The sequence below is a fragment of the Astatotilapia calliptera genome, chromosome 9, assembly GCF_964374335.1.
Source record: "Astatotilapia calliptera chromosome 9, fAstCal68.1, whole genome shotgun sequence".
Lineage (NCBI taxonomy): Eukaryota > Metazoa > Chordata > Actinopteri > Cichliformes > Cichlidae > Astatotilapia > Astatotilapia calliptera.
The window spans coordinates 24,399,091-24,409,139 of record NC_137430.1 but is presented as its reverse complement, the minus strand read 5'-3'; the positions used below and the strand labels follow the sequence as shown (position 1 = coordinate 24,409,139).

Sequence of the window (10,049 nt, the reverse complement as noted above, 5' to 3'; positions counted from 1 at the left end):
GGATACACTGACATAGGACACGCACTATCAAAGTAAAACAGGAAGCACCACACAATTTACAAAGATGCAGATTAGACACTGAGATGTGGAAACATGACAGACTCTGTAACAGACACATGAAGCACAGAGACAAAAGTAACTAGAAGTGGAACATAGTTTTCTGTCTTTTTGTCTTCCCTGAGATGAAGCATAGAACACACGGAGAACAGAAACAGAACAGAAACCTAGAAACCAGGAACGGTAAATTCAATACAAAACAGAAAACCATAATTAATAAATTATTACTTAAACCAAAAATACAAAACACTGGGTCACCAACACAGGACCATGACACTGTAATGCATCACAAAATCAGCATTTTTGGATAAGTGGCCAATAGGAGGCTTCAGCAGCTACAACCTATAAACACACCTGCTTACTGCAAAGTAATATTGTTAAGTCTAATTGTTGAATGTTTGTCATTATGCTTCTTAAACTTGTAAGGTCTTAGTTCAATCTATAGGATCAAGACATCCTTTTGACCCTGACCACCTCTCCAGCCACTCTGTGCTGGGGGAGGATTATTACACATCCCTTGTGAAGATTCTGTTTGATGTTTGGTAAGCTTCCTGCCCTTTGTATGGCTTCACTGTGTTATCCATGGTGAACCATACATTGGGTGTGGGAGAGACTACCCTCTTTATGACCAGGATGTTGTAGAGCTGTGATCAGGAAGACACACACACACACACACACACACACACACACACACACACACACACACACACACACACACACACACACACATTCTTACATGCATACAGATGTTTACACATACACACACACATAGTGCCTTGTCTTAGAACCATTTGGGGGGTTTATGGTGGGCGTTGTTTTGCTGTGATGTGTATTGTGTGAACTGTATTCCCAATAAAAGGCAGCAAGCGGAGGCTGTCGTTGGGGTCATTTCGTGGTAGACACCGACGAGGCCTCCCTTGCAAGTAAATCGATCGATCGCTGACTGTCTTGTTTTCTTCATGATGAATAAGTCTCTAAACCAGCGGGGCTTGTGGAAACACAGACCCAATACTGGTGTTCCCAAACTCCTCCCATATGGGACATTCAGCACAAATTCACAACCAAGCGCCCTTGTACGATCTTGATCCATTCCTTCAAGCAACTCAGAAAGCTCCTTTCTAGCACCAACAAAGTTTGTCCCTCTATCACATCTTAGCTGGCGCACGGGTCCTCGAATAGCTATGAATGATCGAAGTGCATTCATGAATGCGTCTGTTGTCAAATCGTCAAGCGTTTCTATGTGAACTGCTCTAGAACATAGGCAGGTGAATAACAATCCATATCGTTTCAACTCTCTTCTTCTTTCCTTCACAATAAAGCGGCCAAAACAATCAAGCCCACAATAAGTAAAGGGGGGAGATGTCTTAATTCTCTCTCCTGGTAGATTTGCCATTTGTTGAACCTCAGTTGTTCTTTTGTATCGTCTACATTTTACACACTTGTAAATGTGTGAGGAGACCACACTTCCACATCCTAGGACCCATATTTCGTTTGCGCGCAACTCATTCATGGTCATGCCCCTTCCTTGATGGTGTATGCGCTCATGATGATGTTTGACCAGCAGAGCTGACACATGAGATTTTTTCAGAAGTATTGCAGGATGCTTTACATCATGGTGTAAGGCTGACTGAGACAGCCGTCCTCAAACCCTGAGAACATTGGTTTCGTCCGGGAAAGCATTCAGCTGACGTAGCCTGTTGTGCCTGCTCAAAGTGTGTTCCTTCTGGCCTCTTATTTTCTTTATCTCTTCAGCAAATGCCTCTTCTTGTACAAGTTTGATGATGAAGATCTCTGCTTCTCTTCGTTCTTCAAGATTAGTCGACTCATTAGTTCTCGACTGAAATCCCTTAAACTCTCTGACAAATCTCTTGAGCCTGGCAATTGCTCTCACCACTCTGGACCAGTCAGAAAATTTAGTTAAACGGTTTACCATTGGATTCTGTTCTCTTGCTTTAACTGCATGAACATGTGCTCTCCGAAGTTCAGGATCAGTAGCCTCAACTTCTCCCACCATTCCCACTTCATGTGGGAGATTTTGCTGCCAAAGGAAGTTGGGTCCTTTCAGCCAGTTAGATTCTTTAATTTGAACTGCAGTCAATCCTCTTGAGGCTCCATCGGCTGGGTTGTCTTCAGAGTTGACATATCGCCATTGTTCAGGTTTTGTGCTAGATCTTATTCGCTGGATGCGGTTGGCCACGAATGTTTGGAACCTTTTAGCATCATTGTTCACATAGCCAAGGACCACCTTTGAATCAGTCCAGTAATACTCTTGCACATTTTCAATCTCCAGCTCGCCTCTGATGATATCACCAATGCGGACTGAGGTCACAGCTGAAGATAACTCAAGCCTTTAGTTTGGTAGGGGCTACTCTTGCTTTCCCCAAGACAAGTGAACAACTTATCTGTCCTGTTTCACTCACCGCTCTAAGGTATGAGCATGCACCATACCCTTTGAAGCTTGCATCGGAAAAGTTGTGAAGCTCATATAGTGAGACTTCACCAAAGTTTGATGGAAGGTAGCTTCTTGGAATCTTTAGAACTGCCAAATGAGGCAGATCTTTGAGCCATGACTCCCATTGTGGCTGGATGTGCTCGGGGAGAGGTTCGTCCCAGCTTACCTTGTCTCTACACAGCGTTTGAAGAATCTGTTTGCCGACAAGTAGGAATGGAGCCACGAAACCTAGTGGATCATAGACTGAGGCAACAGTTGAGAGAACCCCTCTCCTTGTCAGTGGGTTTTTCTTTTACCTCCACCCTGAACTGAAATTCATCCGCCTCAACACACCACTGAACTCCAAGTGCTCGCTCGATATGAAGTTCTCCTAGAGCCATGTTTAGATCTTTGGTCTGAGCACATTCTTGTGGTAGAATTGTTGCAATCACACACTCATCGTTGGATACAAACTTATGTAGCCGTAGATTTCCTGTTTTGCATAGAGCTCTTGATTCCTTTACCAGGCGTATGGCTTCAGCAGTCGACCTTACACTTGTCAGGCCATCATCTACATAGAAGCTTCTTTGGATGAACTTGATGGCTTCTTTGCTGAACTTGCTTTGGCCTTGTGAAGCTAGGTATTTCAGTCCAAAGTTGGAGCAACTGGTGGATGATATGTCTTTTAATTATTCTAGGTGAATAGAACACTTAGGATGTGATTACACAACAGTCAGTATTACACTTTGGAGTCCAAATAAAGTTTACAAGTTAAGATTTTATTTAAAAATTAATACATGTTCTACCAACAATGAGATGGCAGCCATGGTACTCAATGTGTTCAGTCCAAAAAAAAATAAAAAATCAGATTCCACAAAATATTGTCATAATGGAATGTATTAGAAACCTACATGTTTAGAAAAATAAATTTCACATGTACAAAAATACTCAAATTTTATTAAAAAAGTTGCAAGGAAATGAGAGAAATGTTTCTGTGGCTATATGCTAGTATGTTGTGACTGACATCAGACATCTTCACCAGCAGGCTCCACACGCTATCTCTGGTTTGGCACCGCATTCCTGAATACGAGATCTGTTTGAATACATTACAGGATAATAACAAGAGGTCAGTTGTGTTTTGTGAGGACAGATACAAACAGGTCGTCAGCTCCTCTGTAACGCACACGTACTTACTCAGGCACATCTTTGCAGCTGTATGTTATCCCTGTATCTAGAGTTTGCCTCAAATTCTTCAAGGATGGATCTGTACAGTTTGATCTGAAGAAGTTAGACGCAGAACAGAAGCAGTGAATGTAGGATCAATATTAAAATATTGTATGCACATTGTGGTGACAGATTTGTGTATAAAGAGAAAATCTTACTTGGCATTCTGCTGTAAGACCATAACAACATTCAGGCTTTTGATCCTAGAGGCCTGAAACCTCACCACCTCAATGCTTGCAAAAATGCTGATGAGAAAAAAAAGAACAGCAGCTTAGAGTACAAAATTAACTAGATATTGCTGTCACCACAACACAACACCACATTTTTCTGATATATTCATCTATCTGGCACTTGAGCCCACTTCTAAATAATTTCCAAGGTGCTAAAAGGATCAGTAGTCACCTCAAAGAATTATTGTCGCTGCAGATATGATAGGGTCACACTAAGGAAAAACTGTGGTTGTAGACCGTGGCATTATTGGAAGTATTGTGACCATCTACAATGAACTTGAGCCATGAGACTGCTTTTGAAATGGTTGCGCTTAAGATGAGGACCAGATCAGTAACAGCTTCCTGCTAGTTGCCCTCTTCAAAGCAGCTCCGATGTATCAAGATGGTGATAAAACAGCAATAAGACAGAATAAGTCTGCTATCAGTTTGTGATTAAATGAGGCCAATCTAGCAATTACAATGTGTTTGTGATAAATTGATGAAAACCCCAAATCTGTTACCATTTGTTGCAAATTTATTGCTGTCACAGTATTTTACATTAGAAGAAAATCTATACTGTGGTAAATGGCCTGTATTTGTATAGCGCTTTACTAGTCCCTAAGGACCCCAAAGCGCTTTACACATCCAGTCATCCACCCATTCACACACACACTGGTGATGGTTAGCTAACTCCCGAACTCTTGAGCCACGATCGCCCATATTATCTACTTACAATCAGAGTCCAGCCAGAATTTCATCGATTTGAAAAAGAAATTCTCCCACAAACAGTGATAGTTTGCTGATGGACCACAATAGCGTGTGTTGTCTGTCTGCGTTCATAAGTTAGCTGGTACTTATTTGAAAACCTTTGCCAATCTATCCGAGTCTGTGATTGTTTAGAGTCAGGTCGGCCCCCACCAGGGGACCTGTGCAACTGCCTTTCTATCAAAATTGGTCTCCCTGAGGTTGTGGGCTATGCACGCTCAACCACTGAACAATGAATTGTTCACAACATCTACTTTATGCGTTGACTATTTCTTCTTCAGTCCCCTTTCTCACTCAGTGTATGTTAATAGACCTCTCTGCATTGAATCATACTTGTTATCTCTGGCTGTCTTCCACAGCATATCTTTTGTGCTGTCTTCCAAACGGTTGCAGCAGATGCCCCTCCCTGAGCCTGATTCTGCTGGCGCTTTCTTCCTGTTAAAAGGGAGTTTTTCCTTCCCACTGTTGCCAAAGTGCTTGCATTGTGCAACAAAGACAATGATAACTGTTTTTAATAGCACTTCTCTTAATCTGCAATGACGTCTTAACTTAGCTTGAAACTCAGCACATATATCACTGTTAAATTATTTGGTGGCTCTAATTACCACTAAATGAAAAGAGATTCTTTTACTTTTCTCAGTAAAAGTCATAAAACTGTCAGAGAAGCAGAAGCAGTCCTACCTTGTTGGATTGAATGGTGTGTCGATGGATCCACTTAGCATTGCTGTGACATCACCACAGGCAACATCTGCAAACTATGCACAGCATTTCATTCAGAAAAATCTTTAATCAATTTGTTCACTCAACTTTTCCTTACTTTATGGTATTTATGTGCTCTCTGAATTCATGCAAAAGTTACTTTATTTAAAGCTGTGTGTTACTTGCATTTTGCACAATGTATCCACATAATTACAGCATCTAATTGACCATTTTGGTATTTTTCCTTTTACACACAGTACAAATCAATTTGTCTGGGACTGCTGCACAATTCACCGAACTGGAAAACATTATGAATCAAAGAATATTTGTATGTTTGTTTGCTTTTTTTTTCAACTGTTGGGAAAAGTTGGCTGTTGCACAACAGAGTAAAACCCAGCCAAACTCAACCAAAGCAGGGCTCCTTTGAATGTGTGGGCTGCTGCTCATTAAGGAGAGCGCTCCATGGAGACCGACACAAAGACTCATTGACAGACAACGAGGCAGCGTGAAGATTGCTTTTCTTCCATCACCGTCACTTATACTCAGGAGGGATTTGCTGTACTCTGCGGCCCACTTGTGTGTCATTTTCACCAATGCATGACCTCAGGGCTATCCCGTTTAAAAGAGAGAAAGAAAAGCAAACAAATGTTGAAAACTTACAGCAGCAGAGATACGTCTCCAAAATGAGCGAACAGGGTTGTTTTCACACTCTGACCATCCGGGACACCCAGTAGTGAAGGTACCTATGACAACAACATGCATATTTGCTTGGGTTAGCACCTCAAAGTAAAATACAACAAAGGAGAGAAATTTCACAACACTACATAACTACAATGGACAGTAAAGAAAAAAGAACAACCTAGGGCCGTTTATGTTGTGCCCTAGCTGTCCACCCTCAGCCGCTTAATCAGAGGGTTGACTCAAAATCTTCTCTGAGTAGCTCAAATGTAAAATCACTTCTATAGTGTGTTTGGATCAATTACTAAAAGAATAAAGCCTGAAAATGCTGCTTTACTCAAAGCAAGTTTTGCATAATCAGTTATTTCCAAAACTAGAAACAAAGTGAAACCTTTCACACCTAATAGGGAACACATCCCTGATGACCCAGCTCATGGAGATAACGTGTTTTCACAGAAACATAATTTCTATCTTGAAGATAAGTGTGTGAATGTGTGTGTGAATGTGTGTGTGAATGGGTGGATGACTGAATGTAGTGTAAAGCGCTTTGGGGTCCTTAGGGGCTAAGTAAAGCGCTATACAAATACAGGCCAATTAACATTTATTTACCATAAACTTATTTTTTTATAAATATATTTGATAAATGATGCTTGCTGTCATAGGATGTGTTTATCCAATTTGCGCTGAAACCAAAAGTTAAAAAATCTTTATTTGGGTGTAACCACCTTGACTTTATCATTGCGATTAATTGATATAGTCATTATTACATATATCATTGAAAGGTGGTCGTGCATCTTACTGAATTTCTGTGCCCCCCCCCCCCCCCCCCCCTGAGCTGAGCTTAAACTATTAGGAAAAGTTTATCTTTTTAAAAAGGGGAAGCTAAAAAGATGCTCTGCTTACATAGAAAGTTTTGTAGAATTCTATGTTTCTGTTTTCTGTAGCCTGATTGTGTTTAACTTCACAAGGTTTCTTGAACATTCTCAAGTAATAGCAGTTGTGCGAAAGCTGCGATCTTCTCAGAACGAGTGAGGGCACGAACACTTAAAGGTTTATCTGATCTGTGTGTGAGTGTATTCTTCAAGTGACAAGTTTAAGAAATTCTCCTTAAATTTCAGGGCTGACCTGACTTGCTGTTGGTATGTAAATTTAACAACAGGCCACACAAATAGCAAAATCATGTCTTGCACGACAAATTACATATATTTTTAGATTTTAGCATGACTTATATAAACTACTGTCGTTGCTCTTTCGCTGGTGTGTAGTTTGTTGCACTGTTCAAATAATAAACTGTGATTGCTTTGGGAGTGTTACCCTTGCTGCCTTCTTTTCCACACCAGGTCAGACCATCCAGGACAGATCCCAACAGAGTGTCCTCCAAAGTGACAAAACAATCTCTCTTCTCAGTGAAACCATGGACCACATCCTTTGTTTTGCTCCAGAACATCATCTGACCCACAAACACACATATTAGTGTATTGTTTTACAGACTATGAATGATTATGGCAGATGGGATGATTGAGATGGTGTAATCACTGATTATTACTCTGTTGCACTGAGGTTTGAAGGGGGCTGCAACAATGAGGGGATCATAAGCTTCCACTGCAACTTTACATGGATCCTTGTTCACATAGGCCTGCTCAAATGCATCCCATAATTTTTGACAGTCAGTTCTGAAAAATAAATAAAATTTGCTAATGTTTAGGTGTATTTTTCATTTAAAGAAATGCTAAGTATGCTAAACAGTCAAACACATTTACATAACTCTTATATATTTAATTAAAAAAAAAAACTGGTGTCAACAAAACCAGATGATTATAGATATTATTGAAAGAAGTTCATGGCAGGGAAATTGCCATGGGGTTAGACTGTGGACGCTGAATGTGCACTTGGTGATATCATGTTTTGTAACTTTTTCTTGTTTCTTGCAAAATTCAAATATCACAAAAGGAAACACGCAAAAACACCCGACAGACATAATGCAGTTCATATCTCCACTTACTCAATGCACATTATCATTATGTCTACGTGCTGTACACGTAGACATAATGATAATGTGCAGTGGTATACATTATTATTAGATATTAACAATGTGCAAACCAGCTGGCATGATACAGAACGTTAACAGATCAATCATTGACAATAATACTGATCAATACCAGACCCGCCTGTTTTTAAGCACCTCAGCCTTGCAACTTCACAAAAGCAATCAGTCCTGCATCAAACATGGAAACATGCAAGTGCACATGTACACATTCATTGATCATGTGTCTTTTATCATATGTGCGTGCGTCTGAAAATACAAAAATAGTAAATAAGAAAATGTTGAAATACCACCACTTACTGATTGAACTTCTCACACCTAGACAAAAATGTAGATTTAAATTCACTTTTGTTCTGACGGAGAGTCAGTCCCAACACCACGGCGATGATTACAATAACAATAAGGACAACGATGACAATTAATATTACGCAGCGTTTCCTCCGCCGTTTCCCTAGTCGACGAGACTGCTCGTGCTCCATTATAAATGCGTAAAAAGTGGTAAAAATGTAGACTTCTGTCTAACAAGTGTGCCCAACAAAAAGTTGTTTACTGTCACTATCGCGCGAGCTCGGACGTCTATTATGGAGACGCGGAATGACCGCGCACACAAACTATTCAGGCTCTCTCCAATCAGAAGTCCTGTACAACCTTAAAGGAGGTAAATGCGCAAAGAGTTGAAACGCAGCAAGTGCTCATGTATTTAAAAGTCTGCTGGACTTATGGTACAACATCAACCCAAGCATATATAAACTTTTATTTCATATAGTCTGCTCAACAAAATGTTGTTTACTGTCACTATCGTGCGAGCGCGGACGTCTATTTATGGAGACGCAGGATGACAGCGCTCTCTCTCTCTCTCTCTCTCTCTCTCCACATATATAGATACATATATATCAGATAAAAGTTTAAAACATTATCTTTCATTTGATGAAACAACAGAAAATATTTTCAGAAATATACGAAATTTTATTTCAACTACATTTTCAACCTGTTATGACAAATGAATCAACATACATACCCTCAGGACATTTTTTCTCTTTTAGGTATTCCGCGGTTGTGCTGGGTTGGACTCCTTTTGGCGTACTTTTAAGATGCTGGAAAGATTCCTCTGTGATTTTAGTTTCTATCAACAAGACAGCATCACACAGATGCTGCAGATTTGTTGGCCGCAAAGCCATGATTTCAGTTTTTCATTCCACCACATCCCACAGGTGCTCTATTTGACTGAGCTCTGGTGACTGTGGAGACCATGTGAGTACAGTGAACCCATTGTTATGCTCAAGAAGGCAGTTTGAGATTATTTGAGCTGCCCATTCCTTTATAGCTGTGTTTGCAAAGGGGTGGACATTGTCAGCAGCACTTATGTAGCCAGTGGCATTTTAAGTTGTAAAAAGTTGTCAAAAAAAATTCCTCATATCATTACACCAACACCACCATCAGTTGATACAAGACAAGATAGATTCCTGAGAACTGTCGTTCTCTGGATATTTTCTGTTTTTCAGAACATTCTGTGTAATCTCTAGAAGTGTTTCTGTGGGAAAATCCCAGTGGATCAGGAACATCACTGAGGTGCAGGTGAGGCATTCCTTTTCTTTCTGCTTCTGGCCACCTGTGTCTCAGTGTTATTCCACAACTTAGATGCTTTCAATACCTACACTCTAATGACACATACATATAGGGCTTTGGGGGTGGGCATACTGAATGGCATCCAGAGTTAGGTCTCTTCATTCAGCCACATACGAGCAGGCGAAGTGAGGCATGGGGTCTTTTCACACCCCTGTTCTCTCTTCATTGTCTGGGACTAGATGGAGGAGGAGCTGGCCATCCAGTCGCTGGGCTAGTCTGCTGCTGTGGGGACCATATCCTTGGTCTGGGGCAGATTGCCAATGTTGGGGTATTGGTGCCTGGACCTGAGTGAATAGAGGGTGTATGGGAGTGTGAG

At 40.7% G+C, this 10,049-nt stretch overlaps 1 protein-coding gene across 1 annotated transcript; it reads right to left on the bottom strand.

The window, feature by feature from the left end:
- Positions 1 to 3,246: 3,246 nt before the first annotated feature.
- On the bottom strand, positions 3,247 to 8,929 carry LOC113029291 (ADP-ribosyl cyclase/cyclic ADP-ribose hydrolase 1-like). The gene is made up of 8 exons (XM_026180089.2): positions 8,408 to 8,929; positions 7,610 to 7,736; positions 7,378 to 7,513; positions 6,046 to 6,128; positions 5,368 to 5,441; positions 3,871 to 3,957; positions 3,683 to 3,766; positions 3,247 to 3,581 (listed from the first exon to the last, which is right to left on the bottom strand). The coding sequence occupies exons 1-8, from the start codon at positions 8,584 to 8,586 to the stop codon at positions 3,524 to 3,526; spliced, it is 828 nt and encodes a 275-aa protein (XP_026035874.2). The 5' UTR covers positions 8,587 to 8,929; the 3' UTR covers positions 3,247 to 3,523.
- Between the last annotated feature and the right edge of the window lie 1,120 nt (positions 8,930 to 10,049).